Below are 21195 nucleotides of genomic sequence, written 5' to 3'. Positions count from 1 at the left end.
ACAGTTTTCATGCTATTCATTTCTTCTCACTGAAAAAGTCCTCAAAAAGCTCACTGAAGTCAGCTGGCTACCCTGTCTGGAGATAGTCTTCCCGAGGAGGGTAAAAGGGTTTTTCCTAAACAACAATGTATAGAGGTTTGCATTTGACACTTCTTCAATGCACAATGCAACCAAAGGCATATAATACATACATATATATGTGTGTGCATGTGTGTGTGCACTATATATGCATGTGTGTGTATATATATACACATGTATATATGTGTGTATGTGTGTGTACACACATATATATACATGCACACACACACATATATATACACGCACACACTATAAAACAGCGCAAGATGCCAGATTCCTAAGGTAACAAAGACAAATGTAGCTACAGAACCAGAGACACTACAGCTACGTATTGCCCCTTTTTCTGTAATAGTTTTAACCAAGCCGGGTTATTAGCTCAGCCAAAAGCCAGTAGGAATTTGAGTTTTCCTGCAAAGGCTTCTTCCTGCACAGAGGCACATCAGCTTTGGGATGTCTGCACTATGCTCCACCGCACTAGGTAAACATATGTCCTAATAATTGCTTCTGCCCTGTGCAAGTGACAACACATAAGAGAAGGTAATTAAATGTTCTCATCTTAATGAGCTCTACATAATACTTATGCTTTCCTTCCTTTCACTGGAAAGCTGAAGTCAAAAAGCAAACAAACAAAAACCAAAAACAAACACCCCCCCCACACCTTACGGATTTAGGTGTGACCTCAGAAACAGCTTGGAGAAACACGCTTCTGCTGCTGCCATGCTGACACTGCGGTTAGCCAGCCCCCCCCCAAGCACCAGGACAGAGCCTGCTGCTCATTAAAGCCTTTCATTTGAACCAGAACATCAATTCCCACATTTAAACATAGCAGGCAGTGGCTAGCCAAGTGTAAGAGCCGCAGCAGCACTCTAGTTCGGAACGGTGACATAATAATTACAACCTTTAGGGACAAACTATTGAAAGGCCAAAGCCCAACAGTGTAATCGTACCAACAAAAATACATAATTTTAAGAATGTATCTGTCCTGCTGCACAGGGTGGCAAGTGTTTTATCTAGCACAGGAGAAAGACCCATGTGTGTCAGAGAGTCTAGCCTGGCTATATTATACTACTATGTCCTGCTTAAGCTTAACACTAATACTATGAAGCATTTCACAGAAAATCCTCCATAACAGCTTTACCTAGAGGATTTAATATTTCTTCGCCTTCAGACTAGCTTTTTCTTCCACAACACATTATAGCAGTGCTACAAGAGGTTATAGTGTTAAAAGGGGGATTAAAACTGAATATAGACTTGAAACCACTTCAAAATGACAGCTTTTTTTTTTTCCAAAAAAAAGAAATGACAGCCATTTTCCTATAGTCATTTTCTTTATCACAGCTTGTAATTCTGATTATAAATTGGCTTTAAGAGCTCTTTCCCCATGTCGTGTGGAAGCACCAGCTCAAGCCCTGCAGACATTTTGATTTAATTACATTCAGAGCTGGTGGATTACTCAGTCCTTGTGCCATCTGTGAGGACTGAACCAGTGATTTCCTCCATCCTCACTCTCCAAAGGAGGCAAGGACAGACTTAATTAGACACGAGGCACCAGTTATTGCAACCTCCAGGAAAGGAGCAACTGTGGCAATTGAACAGTGATTTCACCAGAGCCTATTGGCTCAAGAGAATATTGCTTTCTTTCTCATTTAACCTTCAGGTTAGGTAGGTCACCCATGTTAATCACGAAGCAGATCTGTCTGACAGTGTTAAACAACTGGAAGGACAGCTTTTTCTTATTTTCTTTCATTTCATTTAGTAATATTTTGTTTTAGACCTTCTGTTTAAAATTCATAGTTGAACTGAAATGTTCTAGAATACATACATGCAGCTTGTACAGTTTTTGTGATCGAACAACCCTAGGCTAACAGTTTCACAGCACTCCACTGAAGAAGTAATGCTTGACTAATCCTCCATTTTTAGCAGGAGACTAAAATACCATTTAAATGTCTCTACCTGAACAGTCTAAGAGAATTTGTGGGGAAGAACACTACACTGTTACACTTTGTGTACTGGTAATACAGACAGACTCAGGACTTCGGCCTCTGAAATTTTGTATTCCTTTTCTCCAGAGCAACAATTCTCAAATCCATCCATCTGTGCTGCAGCACATGAGAGGTATTCCCAGAAGAGGGGTGCAAATGAGAAAACCAATAACCAAGGCATGAATTTTCGCAAACCTGCATGCAAGGCAGGATCTCTACAGATCACTATCGCTGTTCTAATTTGTGGATTAACATATCTCACTCAATCCTTACACACACATACCTAAACTATTATGACAAATACGCTATGGAAAAGTTGGCACTTTTCACTCACCTATTGTTATTTCAGATACACATCTGTAAACATCTCTGGAAAAAATTCGACATCAAAAAAAAATACTATGGCTTAAAAAGAGTTAGAAGCTAAACATACCTATATCTCTTTTTCTACGCCACTCACAGTTCAGTGTTCCAGATAGCTGGTTTGTTCAAGTAATTGATACATAATTCTCCTGCTACTACCAAACAGAATTAATTCTGCCACTGTACCTCCATAGTATGAGTTTTTCCTGATGATGTCTGTCCATAAGCAAAGATTGTGCCGTTGTAGCCTTCAAGAACATCTGCAAGAACAACAAAAATAATTAAAACTCATATTGGCATCTTAAAACCGTACTATCAGTTTCACAGGTCTTTCACAATGCTTATAAGCTGAATTAGAAAAATAGCTTGTGCACTAAAAGAAGGAAAAATATAATGTATCTAACAATCTCAAGGCAAAAAAGTTTATTCATAACAAGACCAGAATTAGATAATTACAGAATTAGTGACATCCCTTTCACTTTCCTGAGAAAAAAATTCTCTGGACACCAGATATCATCCAATATATCTGTCTGACATGGAAATCAGAAGACTTAGTTACCTGCATTTAAAATAATCAAGTACTAAAGAGAAAATTAAACAAACTCAGTTATTCTTTCTCTGCTACTATAATATTGGCAGTGGTTCACGGCTTCAGTAACTTCCAAGCTTGTCTGCAAAGCGGTAAAGCAAAGCAGGAAGGAAGTCAGACAAACATGGAGCTGCTTTATTAAAAGGATACTTCTGTCAAGGCAGAATAAACAATTTTTGATATTACATTAAGATATCAAGAATATTTATTTTTAATTTTGCAATGGATAATGTCTATAGAAGCTTTCAAAAGATGGAAGGAAATGGCAAACCAGAAGGCGTTCTAAAACAACTGGTGTTTTCCAAAGAGCTGTATCAAAAGCCTGCCATGCTCCCACATGTATTCACTCCCATGCATCTGAAAAGATTGCCATGTTGGACCTTCTCCAGGCAAGTGAATTTAGAAAGTCTTAAGCAGACCCTCCTATTTACACAATTTTTATGTAAAAAAAGATGAAACACTATTACAGTTGATAATAAAGAATGAAAAAAAAAAAAACTAATCAAAAAAGCAAATGGCAATAACTCTGTGCCGTTCTCAAAGACCCCTCCATAGCCTCTGAACGCGGCAGCAAGAACGCCGAGCGGGCTATTCAGCTTACGGATGTGCACTTTCCCCTCACCGCTGGCTACCAGCGCATACAATACCACACTGTGCCCGACTCTTCTGGCCAGGAGACGGCAGGAACGGACTAAGCACCCGCGCCCTGAGCTCCGCCATCTGCCTCCCTAGCAGCAACAATGCAGAGAGACAACACATGAAAGCTGCGGAGGGGAGGGGAGGGGAGCAGAAAAGAAATAAAAGCAAAAGAAAAGCTTGACTCTTCCAGCCTCCAGCGGGGACTGAGAACAGCCACCAAACATCAGCTGCCAAGAAGCTGGAAGGCAGTTACAAAAACGACTGCAATCCTGACACAATCCAGCAACTGTGCGACACGAAGCAGCGTCACGGCCCAGCTTCAGCCTCCTCGCTGGGGCAGGGCAGAACGATACAGAGAGAAGGTTAAAAAGAAAACATAAATGCATAGAAAAAAGGGAAAGGAAAAAGATCTTTTTCAAAGCCAACCACAACATAGACCCACAACTGTTTCTTATATAGAAAGACTGAATAAGGATAAAATTGGAACAAAGCCATTTAAAAAAATTACTATAGTTAAATACAGAATGTAGTTTTTTAAATTGTGGTGAGACTGTATTGGAGAGCTAAGGAGGACAGACTGCAGAGCTATATTAACAGAGGTTGTATAGTCCTCCAAACAGCAGTGTTGGGTAAATCTTTCAAACCTTGAAGTCTAGGAAAAAGACCAAGTTAGAGACTATATTCTAATTACCATCATTCCAATATTAACATTTTGTATGAACTTGGCATCTTCATCTGTTTACAGAAACAGACACTGCTTATTCTTTCTTTAAGGAAAGAAGGTCTAGAATAATAATAAACAATAATTTCATAAACAAACAAAAAAAACCAAACAGGCAGTGTGAGGAAAGTCTTGGAGGCAGCACAAAATTGAGTTCACACCTTCTACCCATTAGGTCCACCAACAGGCTTCCAAACAGAGCCAAGTCTCACGTTATTGGTATTTCAAAACACTCATTCACCATTTCTTTTCTGAAGGTAACATCTTATTGATTTGTAGTTCAACACAGAATGAACCTGAGTGGAAAAAAAGGGCTACAACAAGAACAGCCTCAACGCTGGGGAGAAAGCGGCTTCCCAGAGGAACACTTGCAGCTGGCCGCCTGTTGTTACCAAGGCTCAAGGCTGATCATCCGGCTTCACCACATCCAAAACCAATTCACCTGAAGCTTCATGGGTGCAATTTTAATGGCACTTTTTTTTCCCAATAACCCCCCGTTGTTTATTAAGCAATGTCTTTGGGAGATATAAAAGTATTAACAAGAGAAAATTAGCTGCTTAGCAATTTCCTGAAGCCTGTTGATCATTAAAACTTTAAAAACAGTCCTGCTAGGAGCTCCACTGAATTTCCAGCAATAGACCTAGTTGTAATACTTGGGTGAACCAGCAGAAACATGGGAGTGCAGCAGCAGGGAGGCAGCAAGGATCTGCAGGGCAAGTGGGGTAGTGAAAGAAGCTAGTAGCAGCTCACCGCAGACAAAAGTTGTATCTAGTTTTTATATATATTGTCATTTTCCTTTTTAAAAATTGATCAGATTAATATTAAATTTCAAAATAGCCTATAGCAAAGGCAGTACTTAATGCAACTGCATTTGAAATATTTTGAATAAAAAGTTTGTACTTTTTTATTGCATACTACATTATATATATTTGTACTTTTTTAATTCTAAACTAAAGTGTAACCGCAAACTGGATTAGGAAAAAAAACTTGTTTTCCTCTTTAAATGGAAACCAGAACACGGGAAAGATGAGTTAAAGTGTCCAGAGAGGACACAGAACCAGAGTTTCAGAGATATTTAGGCACCAAAAATACAAACAGTTGCCTTGCAGGATTTTCAAAAGTCCTTGAGCAACAAACGTGCAACTCCCATTTGTTTCTAAACTATCACCTAGAATCCAAATACCTTTTAAATCCTGCCCTATGACATTTAATAAATAATCTAGGAGTTCACTAGTACTAACATGATTTCTTCTTTTGCCAAACATGGTTAACACGTAAAAAAAAAAAATTGAAATAGTTCAATTAAAAAAAAAACACATATACTCATCTCCAGGTAAATGCAAGGTACAGTGCCAGCTATATACTGGCACAGAGCCTGAGGGAAAAACAATCTAATTAATCAACTGTTATGTAAGAAATTTGCACCGATGTATACTAAGATACCTTTCTTACCTATATTCCCTCAAGCAGCTATGCAGCTTCCCAGTTGGGGAGGGGGAGCCCTATTTTGTAAGAAGTTTACATTTTGATGTGAGTCATCATTTTAACAGTTAAAAGAAGGAGTGCAAATCTATCAGTTTAGGCAAATAAAGTGTAAATACTTAATAATTTAAGAGAAAGAAAGAGTTTCTTCTCGATTTCGAATTCAATCCACCCTGGAGAGAGGCCCCCGTTTTTCCAGCTAGCCCCTCTTCTCCCCGACCTCCGTTAAGCCAACGTTACTGCAAGGCCCAGCAAGGCAGCAAAAGCAGCTGCCTGAACTCCCCAGCTCCTTCGCAGGCAGGAGGAAAGGCTGCTGCTTGATGAGCAGCTACCAAGCAGCCAGAAGACCGGCACGCCGTACACGTGCCGGCTGCAACTCGCCATACGGAGAAGGGGGAGCCACGCAGAAGAGGTCCCAGCTCCTAAAGAACAGGGCACCGCTCGGGCAACGCTCTCTGGGGAGCGAGGCGTTAAAGAGGAATGGGACCAGCACCACGAGAGATGGACTCTGAGCTGCCATCTCACAAGCTACAGAGTCACCAAACCATTTAAAATCGTTTCGAAGAGTATATGCACATTCTTACCTAAGCCATATCATGAAGGTAAAGTAATGTTGTAAACATCAATTACCCCATCAGAATGTAAAACCTTCTCCAGAGACAAGGTGAAATACTGCATTTATTTCAAAGCCATCCTCAGCATTATCCACCTACAAGGAGCCAGGTACAGGTCATGCCTGAGACATCATCTCTCTCACACTCCGTAAGCCTTTGTATCGTCTGCAATTAATAAGGTCAGAGGTCTCAGAGGAAGAAGCAGATTTTTATTGAGAGGTTTTCCTCCTTAAGATCGTTAATATACTGTCAACTGAACAAAACCAGAAGACAGTCCCTGGTACAAACAGTCTGCACAAAATTGAAAGAGTGAAGGAAAGGGAAAAATAAGCATACGAACAGGCGATCAGATAAAGAACAGTTGGTATTTTTATTTAATTCATAATAAACAAAAAAGCCCAAGTGCTTTTCTTAATTCCTGGTCACACTTTCTCCACAGTGATTTTCATTTTAATTTACCTTCTTCCCGCAAAATCAAAAGCCAGCTACTCAACCACTGCCCTTTGATAGTTTTTCTGATGAGACTGGACAGGACAAGTAGCAGCAGTCTAGACCTATAGCAGTAAAAATCCGGATCTGGCATTCAGAAAAATCAAAGAGCAGCAGCAGCGCTGGGGTGTTGCAGTGACCCGCTGGAACAAACTGCCGAGAATGGCTGTGGAAGCCGTCACGGGGGACCTCTGACGTGCACCACTGACAAGTACAGGAGTCGTAAAGGCAAGAAGAAAGATCAAATGGACTTGCGCAAGTCCTTCCAGCCATGTTTTTATGACCAAGTTTAGTCCAATACTTACCTTTCCCATGTCCAAATTCTCTAGTTCTATGATTAAACATTCAAGTGCTGTATTTGTAATTGGAGCAGAAAAATCAATAAGCTACCCAGTGGGAACCCCTCAGAAATCAATCACAACCCCACCACCCAAAATCATTAAAGCGATTAACTTTCTCTTCCTTACAGGACACACAAATGCATAGATGTTCTCACGTGCACTAACTTGCAGCTACGGTGCTCAGCAATAGCTTGGGCCATTATATATTTTCCCTGTATAAATGTAGGAAAGATGCAAAATCCAGATACAGACATCTTTCTGTATAGATTAGGAAGGTGAAGCTGTTTTATGGCACTAGACTCTCAGGGGAAGCAAAGCAAGAATAGCAGCAGATCTTGTAATCACACACTATAGTAGTCTTTCATATTTAGCAATATTTGTTAGTTTGGTTAAAAAAAAAAAAAAAAAAATTTAACGCTGGTTCCTAAGCTGTGGTTGTATGCACCAGGAACGATTCCGCATGCAGTCCCAGAACACGCGGAGCAGCATCAGCACAAAGACACGTATTCGCTCAGCTGATCAGTGGATAATACAGATGAAAGGGCAAGACCACGCGCAAAGCGCAGCACTGGTCCCTGGATGCCCAGCCTGCCCTAACCCTGCCCCTGCTGCAGAGACCCAGCGAGCAGCAGCAAACATGCTTCTGGATCAGCTCTCAGCAGCGAGGCCACGTGAGAAATAGGGAGGTAGATGGCTGAACGTGGCAGCCAGCCGGCCCAGTGGCCACTGCCCTTGGCAGTACCCTGAACAAACAAAGTTCCAACACCCACCCCGACACAAATCACAGATTGCTTCTCCCCCCTCTGAAAATCCTCGTTCCTTATGTTTCTCATATATGGAATATGAAATACATCAGCTCACTTATTGAGCCATTTGTTTATACCTAATTCCATGAGATCACTTTTATTGTCAACACAGTTGTTATAACCATTTTTTCAGAGACTGTTAAGCTTCTTTCTCTCTCTCTCACACACACACACACACAAACAACAAACTTGCCTTTCAGAGTATCTACCAAGCTCAAGCTAACACACATACAAGTATGTGTCAACCATATCTTCAAATAGACCTTTGGAACATAAAGCAGCTTTAGGTACCTATATTTAGGAGGCCAGGCGTTCTATATGGTTAATGAAAGAAGACTTAGACACTGACTTAGGTCTTGTGAATTGATCTCAAAGAGGTTTCTCTCGGCAGCCTGAAAGGAAACCAGCTTCCACGGATGATACAAATGCCCTCCTTCGCAAGTACACATATAGCAACACGCCGCTTCTGCCACCCCAGCAGTCGTTTGCAGTTAGAACACAAAAAGCAGGAGTGGCTTCGCGCGTGGCTCCCAAGGCCTCACCAAACAGAGTCGAGAACACTTTCTGTAAAAGCCGCGTGAGCAATCGTGGCAAAAAAAGGCAAAACAATTATTTGACGCCAACTGTACAACATGAGCACATACTTTCGATATTGTAGTTCAACTTTTGAAAGTGTGGAAAACTGCTTCATGTCTGGAATCTGAAACTAATGATTTCTAAGCACTACAGCTCCAGTCCCACCAGCTTTTAATAAAGGCTTACCCATCTAAATGCAGAGTTACTGTAATTAGGCTCGCCCCTGAGAACAGACAACTCAAGTCTCATGACTCATTTTCTCTCTACAACATCAAATAATTTAGCTTCTGGTCCTGAACCCTAGATCATGTGCATGTTAATTTGCTCAAGGCTCTGAGTGAGCCAACCAATTTCCTCCAAAACAAAATCCAGGATTTCTCATCAAGACCATTCACTCCAGGGACCTCTGCCCACAGGCAGCACATAGGAGCTCTCAAGAGATTCTGCTTCCTGAATAAGATCCTACAGAGTTCTTCAACCCTATTCCAGTAGCCCCTGCACCCTTGAGCAACCCCAGGTCTCGCATGCCACAGAAATCCCACAGCATTAAACATCCAGCCTCGTGTTGCTATAAAAGCACAACTCAGACCAGCTCTGACACCATTTCTGCTATTTTGCATACTTTGATTTAAAAACAAAAAGAGAAGCAAATAATCACATCTTGGGGGAACAGGGATACCGCACAGGACTGGAGAACAACTAGGCCCAGTACTACCGGTAACCTCTGAGCTGCTGTGGCAGTTGCAGTATCATCATGGACTGACTATCAGTCAGAGGTCAGTGGAGGGGCTGAAGGTGATGTTGGGGCAGGCAGGGGGTGGGGGGAAGAAGTATGACGGACAATTAAAATGCTTCAGAAAGATGATTCTCAAGTTAAATCTTAAAACTGAAATAAGCTTATGGAGGTTTTGTTTCTATCACAGTGCTATCTATTAGGCACCTGTATTCTCATTTCATTTTTAAATGCAGACTATCTGCATGCAAAGCAGCTGCAAAATCAGCATCTTTTACGTTTTCCTTAATAGTTCATCCTTCCACTCAAAGACACAGCTTCTGCACACTAATATCTCACTGAATACTCTTACAGTGCATGAAGAATGTGCTTTTTGACATTTACCATATATCACAAAAGCAAATATTGCATGGAATAACAGTCGTACATAAGGAGATACTACGGAACAACTACTCCAGGTCCTTCAGCTACTTTTTATTAGTCTTTCCACACAAGTTTTTGTCCTTGAAACAAAAACAAAACAACAAAAAAAGAACCCCCCAAAACACCCATACTTGGAATTACTAAATCACTAAACTCCAATACAGACAATTAAACACCTAATATCTTATCTTTAAACAGCTTGAGAGAGCAGGGGTGCACTCTTTTCCTCACCAAAAAAGGGAATACAAAAACAACACCTACCTTTAACAATCTGCTTGGCACAGGCATTATAAACTTGTTCCTGGGTTGTATTAGGAGGTAACACTCTATCAAAGACGTACGGCTTCCCTTGCTGAAAACAAAACAGAAATTTTGTAAGACAAAGGGTTTTTTTTGTTTTAAGTAACAGTTATATAGCCTTCCCCCCCGCCAAACAGGCAACCTGAAATGCAGAATTTACTTTACTGCAAAGGAAGACATTCAATGTAATGGAAACTACAATATTTCATTGACTAAACAGATGTCACATCTCATGTTCTCCAAAACCATCTTTTCTGTAGTCAGCAAATAAAAAGCAGCATGTGTTTTCTGTGCATTCACATTTGGGTCAGTTCACTGCAGTTGCAGGAAACAATAAGCTGAAATATAATCAATTGAAAGCTGATTATTTTCTCCCTCTCCTAGGATTTAAGGGAGAATATCCATATAAATTTTTGCAAAAGATGTCAGAGGTTCATTACAGCAAAACAGTGAAAGCTGGGGTGGGGCGAGGGTTGGTTCAGACCAAAGAAATTCAGAGTTCTGTAGGTGCTGAAAGCTCCCTTCTGCTGACATTGAGGTAGCACAGCACATTACGTGTTACTTCAGCAGAATCAGCCTGGCTTCGTTTCTATGCTAAAAAATGCAAGTACGTTTGCATGTTGGTAAAATCATAGGGTAAACGCAAAAAAAGGCAGTCCAGTCAGTATATTCTGTTGTCCTGAACTTGTATTTTATTTAAAAAAAAAAAAAAAAAAAACACAACAAGCTTTTTATCCTTAACACCAACAAATAACAAGATGTCCTACATAAAGAGCTCTCAAATGATGTTTTGAATTTTAATCAGGGCCATTTCCAGGTTTTGAACCATCACAATCTCACCACAGACATTTAGTTTCCCCCTTTTCCTAGATATCATCACGAGAGATACTTATTCACATACGCATAGCGTGCGACAACCAACAGGCACACGCACTCTGGAAAATTCTGATTGCTCTTTGCAGCAAGCAGAACTGGTTACAAAAGAAACACTTCCCAAAAATAAGCTCAAAAGGCACTTAAAAGACAAATCAGTTTAAGACAGCAGTTCAGTTCCTTACAACTCAGTAAAAACAAGGAAGACATTTACATTTAAAATAAGATTCCTTTACTTAATTACAACAAGCAGATATGTAAAATGTTCTTCCCAACCTTCCAAAGCCTGTGGTATTTCCCTTCCAAGATGTGACACGGGCTCCCAGAGCAGCGTAACAAGGGCTGCAAAGCTACCCGATGGGTGCGTATGTGCCCCACGTAGTAGTCTCATTCTGTCCAGCCAACGAGCCATTGCTGCAGTTTGTAGCCAGCTGTTCAAACACTGGGCTCAATGAGCCATCTTCTCGTCACACTTTGATTTCACTTCAAGCAGATCATAAACTTACACTTGCCTACTCCTTAAAACTCAGATATTTAACAGTCGTGGGGAAAGGCAAGACAAAAGTATTTGCCTGCAATGTGTTTTCTTAATGCTTCATCCAAGTATTTCAGATCTCAAGGATAAGAAAGCAACTTACAACCCATTTAGAAAATAATTCAGGGTAACGGTTACGTGTGGCCTCATGCTGGTATGGGGCGAATGCTGGGTAATCCAAACACGCCACCCAGTGAGACGCCAGCGGGAAGAGGCTGTTGAGGCCGAGGCCACCACTGCCACCGCAGACCTGCAGGCTCACCCACTGCTCACCCACTTGCTCCCCGGAGAGCAGTGGGACTGCTGGACAACTCCCAGGTGGCACCTACCCCAAACTCCATCTCCCCACAGATGATGCACGTTCTGCAGCCCTCAGCTAACAAAGCTTTTACACAGGATTAGGAAGGTTTCCCAGCCCTGCTATAACTATCCTGGAATAACTCCTCCAGTGGACATTTACCTACTTATCCACGTTTTGCTTATTCCAAATAGTAGATAAGAAGCCCTAATCAAAGAGGTTAAAGAACAAATGGACATACAACCTCAGCTATCCACTTAACCAATTTATTTCCTTTATGCCTGAGTTGAGGCATATTAGCTAAGCAAAATGGGAGACTAGCAGAGAGCAATGCCAGTGCCTCATTGTACCATGGCAAACACAGCACTCCAGGCAAACACTGCTCCAGTGCAATCAATCCAGCTCTTCCACTGCGCTCTCAACAACTATAATGTCAAAGAGTCTTAAAAAACAATCCATCATAATTGTGCTGCATGCCGTTGACAAAGGCACTAGCTGCAACTGTTATTTATCTATCAAACTGAAAAGCTGCAACTGTAAGGCAGCAATTCAAAGTGTGCTGCACAAGTCAAATTTCTTCCCCTGGATTTTTTTTTTCCTGGAAAGCTGAACATCAGCAGATAAGCAAAAACATAGGAGCCTGGAACACCAATCACTAATATCTAAAGAAAATGTATATCAAGGATCACAAAGCTGTTACCACCAACTGCACAAAATAAGACAGAGCTTCATTACCCAGCCAGCACGTGTGCACGCGTGTGTGAGATTTCCTTACTGATTTTGGACAAAGACAGCTCAGGGCTCATGTCGCAGTGTGTGTGTGCGTGTGTGTGAGATTTCCGTACTGATTTTGGACAAAGACAGCTCAGGGCTCATGTCGCAGTCTGCAAAGGAGAGCATGATGAGTGAACAGACCCTTCCCCATCTATCCTCAGTTTGAGAGTTCACATCACTTTTGTTCCACTATACCACTCCCCTGCCCTAAATCCTCTTCCCACCAGGGGAAGAGCTACCTCCGCTCCCCAGGCTTCTCCTCCTTCTCTTACTTCCTTTGTTCAAAAACTTGAGTTTCGGATGTTGGGGAAGTGTCTTTCAGTGCCTTCCCCCCCCACCCCAGTTCAGCTTTCTAACTCTCCCCCATCTCACCAGCTCTCTGCGGCCCAGCCAAGGCTCCAGCTATCCCAGCCACCCCCTACTTCTTGGAGTGCTCCTCACCTAAACCAGGTCAGTTTACAGCACCTTAGACCAAGGCAATACCTCCAATTCGGAGGAAAGCTTTGTGCAGTTTAGCTGCTCAAATACACTTAATATATAGAAGAAGTTTGTCCTGATCAAACTGCAGGGTTTGGGTGTTTACCCCCACCTTAGTGTTTATAAGCTCATTAGTTTTTGACAGAATTCTCTCAAAATTAACAAAAGGCAAATCCATCACAACAAAGCCAACAGAGCCCAATCCTTTGTTCCAGATCAGAGGCACAGGGAGAGCAACTATGGAGGTCATCTGAATTTTTTAGTATGTTCCTAAACAGTACATTTTTCCCTATTGTCATTTTCAGAAATAAGACAACCACTCTTTTCTTTTTTTCCAAATGCAACTCAGCTTGAATTAAATATCAAAATCAGGAAGATTTCAGCCGTATTAGAAATTATAGTTCAGGAATGAAATAAGCGGCTAAAAATAAAGTGTTATTTTATGAGTCGATACTAGCAGTTTTATCTGTGCACCTTCTCCACACATTATTTTTCAAGCTTTCTTATTATATACAATGTATTATCTCATACATAAATCACATCTTCCTTCCTATGTGATTACTTCCTACAGTCTCCCTGACAGTCTGTTCCATTAACTTATGCCACTGCTGCATAATGGCTAAGATAAGTGCTCAGATACACCCACACAATTCCTGTTGAAGTTGTATTGACAGCAAGATAAATTCTGTTCTGGCCCTTGGATATCACAAAGAATGATGCTATTCATACATACTGCCAATTATTATTTCACCAGCTTAATGTTTAGAGTTTCCTGCTAAATTTACAGAATTGGCATTTAAGAAAAAACATCTTTGAGTCAAAGAGGATTTCATAAGAAAGAAAAAAAGAATTCTAAGAATAAATGCAGGCATCATCAAAACTATTATTTTTACAAACAACATCACAGAGCAGTAAGCAAGAAGCTAATACAGTGCCAATTAAAGACAACCAAGTACAGTTCCTGTTGCCAAAAAAAAAAAAAAAGTCTCCTAAATACTATATGGACAGAAATGAAAAATGGTTCAGTGCTTATGGAAACAGTGCTTAGGCTTCAGATGGTTCAGTGCTTATGGCTAAAAATTAGGAACCTTAATGCAATTTCATGATTAACTCCCTGTTATCTTGGGTAAGATGCTTAGGGTTGAATCCCCAAATGTATCTGCAGGTTACAAAGCTAAGCAACATGACATCCAACTTTCAGGCACACGACCTCAGAGGTGGAATCCACAGCGCAGTGTTGAACCCCAAGTTCTCTTATAAAAAGCACGAGGTGAGTCAGATGGCTCAGAACAATTTCCAGCAGCCAGCATATAGCTCAGGTATAGAATTGCTCATCTCAAAAGGCAGGAAAACCACAGGATTTTGTATGCTCTTTTGCTTTTGGGGGTCTGTAAGGAGACTATCAAATCAGATCAGGAATCATAGCCTGATTCCATCTCCCAGAATCAGAGCTACCACGCAGATCTGTCTTAAGACAGATACAAGTTTGCTCTGCTTGAGCAGAAGGTGGCTGCGAGCAAGTTCTCTGACTGACTGGTGGTTGTGAACGCAACCAGCACAGTTCTGACCCCAAACATACAAGCTCTGCTGATGGCAGAGGTGAAGCACATTCATACTGGTCTGCAAAATCCCATGCCAATGTATCCTTAAGAGGGGACACCATTTTGATCAAGCCTCAAGAAGAGGTCACACGTTCACTTTTAAGTGATATAACAAGGGATGTAAGACAGAATGGCAGTTCAAAATTTGACGCTCTTCTCTGTGTAAGGAGATTTCAACCTTAATTCCCACCTCCTAAGAAAGCCAGAAGGCCATGGGCTGTATCTGGGTACAGAGCACAGCCCTACACTTCTATTGTGGCTGTTCTACTGTACAGAATTCAAGACTTCCTAAATCAGCACAGGTATATGCTGATAGTTAGGGCACTGAAATGGGCAACAGATTTTTGTCTCACCTTAACACCTTTCACATTAAGAAAAGGGTGAGAAAAAATACAGAAATCAGCTTTTGCAGAGACAATCAGAGGCAGTAGTTGATCTTTTTCAGCATGTTAGGTCACTCCATGTAAATCCCTAGTGTTGGTGTCTAAATCCTTCCTTGATGAATCCAGAGAAGTTCCAAAACTGTCACCCTTCTGCAGTAACCGTAAGAGCTCAGAGGCGGCTTGCCTGTGTTTTCAAAATGCAAGGAACAAGCAGATCCCTTTGCACTACCCACACACACCTGAACGCTCGAAGGGCTGATCATCTGACATCAGACAACTGACCACGAACCAGAGCTCTCACCACACCTACACGGGCTTCCTCACAGGCTCTTGGCACAAGCTCTCCAGTTATGCCCGCCTTGTACTCAAAGCCTAGAGCACAGTGTGTCAGCCATCTCTCTCAATCCAATTTCACTTGTGCAGATAGCCTCTTCCACTAGGAAGTGCAACATCACAAATCATGGTAGAGTAAGGGCTCCAGCTAGAGGGAGCAACCTTGCTTACCAGGCCCCATGCATTAATCTTGGTCATCTGTCTCCTCTGAATTTCCATCTCTTCTTGCCCCTCAAAATAGGAGCCTTAAAGGAAGTACTGTTCTTTTCCCCACAGCCTGTTCAAATAAAGGCATCATCTTGCCCTCCAAGTAAAAAGGGGGTTCCAGTCATGTAATCATCAACCAATAGCTCAGGGAAACTTTTGGTCCTTGCAGAAACAAACTGCCAAACCATCTCAAATCACATGGCTTATTTTTAATCAGATGAGTTACTTGGCAAACCATGACTATGCTGAAACTTTGTCATTATTATTCTGGCTCACTGCTAATTCAGGTCAAAGAGTTCTATTGATGTAGTTAAAATGAATCATCTATAATTGGGCTTAACATATCATACAAAATACCATTGATAGCACATATAACAGATGAGTATACAGGTGATGAAATCATGGGATATGTAGGAGCTTAATTAATGGGAAATTATTTCCAAGCTAGTTTTCACTACCTTAAGTGCTCTTGTAGGAAATGTCTTATAAATACAAAACATAATTACAAGACTGGAAGTCAGAATTTTACAAAGAGCAGAAAGCAAAATATTACCAGAGGCAATTCAATTTTTCAGCCAAGACCCATCCCTTGAACAGCACTGAGTTTCTTCCTTGAAAGGTAGCATAAAATATACTACTTCTCTCTAGCCTTAGTTGCAAATTATAAAATCTTTATTCCATTTGAAAATGTAGAGACCAGGTTTATTGAATGCTGCATCAAACATTCCATTCACAAATAGGATAAATAGCTGCCCCTGCAAATTTGCTCTGGAATCAGAAAATCCAGGGGTTTTTTTTCCTTTATCAATTATACAGATTCTGCAGCTACAAGGATGTTTGCTATTTTGTTGATAAAGCAAAAGAAATGAACAGGACCTATGTCTTCTGAAGCTCGCTCTCTCTCGAGAGGACTGAAAACATTAAAAACAGAGAGAAAATAAGTGCATGTTAGTAAAACAGTTAAGTTTGGTTATTCTCTTTTTCATTTATTCAGTTATACTGGCTAAGGAAACACTACTGCCATCCCTGCCATTTTCTAACTTATTCTTAAAAACATTACTAGAGTAACAATTTACCCAGTGGACAAGAATTCAGAAGACTTACAGTTAGGTATATATATATATATATATATATATATATATATATATATATAAAAAAAAATTACAGAACTTTATTCAGAATAATCTTAATACACTACATAGGATTGCAAAGTATCTCCAAGAGAAACTCCTAAATCTTGGCAATACTCCTAAAACTCAGCCGAAAAATAAATTAAGGCAAGCACTCATTGCTCTGCAGTGCCTGTTTATACATTTGAGTCATGAAACAGCATCTGACAGAACACAACATTACTTTTGCATAGAGGCTTAATTATTGATCCACCTTATGAATATTTCTGCAGAGTTGATGGAGTTTGGCACACGGCCAGAGCTCCGTTTTTAACTTTCAGCAGAAGGAATCTTTAACTCCTCGTAACATATTCAGTTTGTAGAAAGTATTGTTTTATGTTGGTAGCATATGATCACCTGCAATTTAGGAAATGAAGTTTTAGATGAAAGAAAAGCTGTTGAACAATTTCTAAATGCATGACCTGAAAAACTCACTCATAAAAAAAAAAAAAAAGCAGCACTTGAATTCTTTTTTTTAATATAAATATCTCCCAATGTTAAATAATACTCTTCAGCAATGTAATTTTGCCCCTCTGACACAGCAATCCTCTGAGTCACAGCTCTCCATTATTATTTAATATCATAAAGCTTGTCACCACTGTCCAGAGGTAGAGATGGAACCAACGCAGTCATCAGTCAACTCGGACCAAGCCAAAGCTCTAACCAGCGTTTCTCAGCCTGCGAGATGGGATGTTACTAGCATAACACTATTCACAAAAACTGCAGTGCAAAGCATCTCCCAGTCTCTAGCCTTGTCATCACATAATAAATTCCCAGCTGACAAATTCTTAGAAGATAGCAGCAAAGCTGGGGCTAACGGTTCAAGAAGCAACACTCTGGCCTGCAGCCAGAGCCCTGGAGGCGCCGTTGCTGCTGGAGGTCACATTGTGTTGGAAGCTGCAGTGCAAGCTGAGAGTTGCCACCAGCTCCCCGCACCGTTAGAGAAGGGCAGCCCTTACTTGAAGGCAACTGTCTCACTCATCCTACTGTTCTGGGACTCTCAGACCTTCAGCAAGGCCATAGCAGCTCAGCTCTGGAGCTCTGGCAGAGAGGAGGAAAGGCCCAGGGACACAGTCTCAGCTCCTCTCCCTTCTCACCCTCCTTGGCGCTGCAACGGGTCACGCAGCAGCTCCCAGCGCTGGGGGCACCCTGCAGCCGGGCAGGGAACGCCAGGACGCAGTCTAGCGTAAGGATGCTGTGCTACCGGCAGCACTTAACAATCTGCATATCATTTGGTACCGCTTCCACTGTGAATGCTAATACCGTTAGGGTTATCAATATCCTGCCAGCCCGCTGGCACTCTGCGCTGCACGCAGCAGCTTGTAGATCTGGGCCTTGATTACTTAACGGCTTATGTAACAGCACAGAAATGGGCATTTGAACAGCACTGCAGTTTAAATTAATCTCTGAAAAGATGAAGCTACGCTAATGATGAATGGGAAGACTGACTTCTTTTGGTGCTCGGTATAACTTTAGTCTAGAATGTATGTCATGCATCCATTTTTGGACTAAGAAATTAAGATAAACGTTTTAATTTTGTGACAGAAATGGAAGTGAGAATAAATTATTTCATCTTTCCTCATCTCCTCACAAAATCAAGTTTTAAGTAGAATAATTCATGATTATTTTAGATATGTGATAAACTACGTATTTAGTCCTGTCAGTTCAGCAGCCCTCTCAGCTTTACGGTATGCAGATCACAGCACGTAAAGGAATTAGATAGCTGCTACTTGAACAGTCCCAACGCAAGCAGCAAGAATCCTCTCCAACTCGATCCCTCTTGTTTTTACGGTAGCTTGCATTACTGTATTATATACAATAGACCAGTATTAGTTTAATTTAATACACTCTAATAGATCTTTTCAGACCTATTCAAAGCTACCTTTGTAATCTACTCATTTTACTTCAGCAAAGCACAGACCAGCTTAATCTAACCTGTACACTTCAAAATGCTACTGTCGTTTCAAATGCTGCTGTCGTTCACATTTCAGATAAACATCCTTCCAGGTTCTTAAGTAAACAGAAATCTGGTAAAGCAGCACTCAAAAGTAAGCCAGACTCAATTTTCCAAAATTTCTCTAGCTCAACCAGGCTCCAGCATTTCACCAAACTTAAACTGCTCCCTTATATCAATGGGATAGAAGAATTCAAGAATATAGAATATGGAACTGCATATAGAACTAATGTAAACTAATAGTTTGAAAAGACAAAAAAAAACAACTCACTTTGTACAAGGAAATAGCGGAAAAGGTACAGTTTGTGCAACTTCCCTAGATGACTGAGACCCCCATTAACTGCAGGTCTTTGTAATTTTAATAGCAAGAGAGAACGGAAAGAGAGAACAATTAATTGTCTGTTTTGTAAGAATGCCATACAAGATAACTTCTATTCCAAAGCCATTTTAAAAGTACTATTTTGATGTTATTTAAATAACAATTTTTTTAAAAAACAAACAAAAATCACGTAGCCAGAAAATAATTTAATATAAAAAATATCCTCAGGCAGCTCCTAACAGCCTCAAGCGAAGAGGGCTCAGACAACGCTGTCTCATGGGATATGGAGTTATGGGAATAAGTTAGAGTGGAACAATACCTCTCCTTACCATGGGGTTTTATAATACCATTTATACAAGCCAAAAAAGGGAACAGAGATATTTCAAAATATGAACTGAAGCATTTTTTTTGGTGAAGTAAAAATCCCAGGTAGGTTGCTGACCATCAGCTCTACCTACAGAAAAAAAAGGTGCAACATAAAACAGTCCTAGTTCAAGACATTCCTACATCTTAATTCTACTGTGGCAGCATTGTGTTAATCTTCACTTTGCTTAAGATATCAGTTACAGATTTATGGGGGAACTAGATGGCTTAGAAGGTCAGTAATGGGATACTGAGCACTGTCAGTTGTAGATTTAAATCCAGCTCAGGTCAGCAGAGGTCAAAGTGAGTTTTATGGACTAGTGAGACCCTCTCATCCAACAGCTTTCCTTTCAGCATGCTCCACAAAAAACTAGGGTTGAAGGGAATGAGAGAACAGATTGGTCCTGGAGTGTCCTGTGAGGTTGGACGTATATGGGCAAAAAGAAACAAGTGAGATGCTTGCATTCCCACTACCTACACTGAACAGCATTTGTTCTGTGGAGAGAGCATTTCACAAGAAAGTATAAGACTGTCACATTTACAACTGGTCTGTGTATTAATTCAGCCTTTCTGGGATTGATCCAAAGCCACTAGTTTACTGCGTGACTGAAACCTGAAGATGGAGTTACTCAAGAGTCTCAAAACTTTCCCGCAGTCACAACAGAAATGAGCCCAAAGTTCAACAGCTAGGGTAGGTGCAAGTCCCAGCACACCTGTATTCCCCAAAGTGACTCCCTTCAAGCTACAGCCGTGGGGAGCCAAAACGACATCTGCATGACGGCACACCTGTATGGGCAAGGTTCTCGGTGTGGGGCCATGCTCCACCAACCAGGGCAGAATTGTTCTCACCATATAATCACAAGCAGCAAACTATAGAGCCAGTAGCAAAAACTGGTGCATGTAGATTATTTTCCTCTGCCCTTACAAAACTGAGAAATCTCAAGCATTCAAAAGTCAAAGCTAGCAGGGTCGAAGAAAGTGGAGCATCCATAGCCTAGTGCAATAGTGATACTCCCAGAGACCAGGAAGCAAGTCTGACTCCTTCATATGTTGGTGATTGACCAAGTCACTGATTCACTGGGGAAACCAGCAACAAAAAGCTTGGACTCACCCAGTTTGCACATTGAGATACTAAATTCCAGTAGTGCTGGGAGCTTGAAGTTTTAGTAACCTAACGTTTGAGCAGGACTTTGAAAGCATATAACGTAATAGAAACATTTTTATCATTAGTTTGCCCCAGTGTCCCTTCATGCAACATAACCAAAACGTATACATTCAAAACATATTAGTAGGATTAATGAAAGATAATTACAGCTCAGCTATTTATGTACTTCCCTCTACCTTTTTCCATTGAAAAATGACAGTGTGGAAAAAAAAAAACCACACCAAAAAAAACCCCCAAAATAAACACCACCCACCCACCTGAAAGGGCAGCAGTGCAGAGCTTTATCGAGCTTTGTCTGTAGTGGGATCCGATGCAGGGCTGCACTAGCATTAGCTCCTACCATGCCGCGTACCCGGCTGGACCCGGTTGTGCCGTATGCTGGGAACACTGAGATTGGCACCCTAACAGCCGTACCAATAGCTACAATTTGAGCGCCAAAGAGCCTTCGCAGAAGCTCAGATGTCAAGGCAGGCAGAGCAATTACCCTGTCACCAAGCAATGCAGACGAGTTGCTCCTGGCAACGATCCTCTTCAAATATGGACTGAGAATAGCGTTCACAAGAGACCCCCCCCCTCGCCCCCCCGCCCCGTACAAGGGCAGCCATTTT

General features: G+C 41.1%; 1 protein-coding gene across 1 annotated transcript in view; it reads right to left on the bottom strand.

The window, feature by feature from the left end:
- The window catches only part of KIF5C (kinesin family member 5C), a 92859-nt gene that overhangs the window by 57252 nt on the left and 14412 nt on the right, over positions 1–21195 (bottom strand). The window contains exons 2-3 of the mRNA XM_067299424.1: positions 10098–10188; positions 2610–2683 (exon numbers count right to left, since the gene is read on the bottom strand). Of these exons, the coding sequence (XP_067155525.1) occupies positions 2610–2683; positions 10098–10188 (165 nt within the window). The remainder of the gene's footprint in view (positions 1–2609; positions 2684–10097; positions 10189–21195) is intronic.

Source organism: Apteryx mantelli, chromosome 6 (assembly GCF_036417845.1).
Source record: "Apteryx mantelli isolate bAptMan1 chromosome 6, bAptMan1.hap1, whole genome shotgun sequence".
Taxonomy (NCBI): domain Eukaryota; kingdom Metazoa; phylum Chordata; class Aves; order Apterygiformes; family Apterygidae; genus Apteryx; species Apteryx mantelli.
This window is presented reverse-complemented; position numbering and strand designations above follow the sequence as displayed.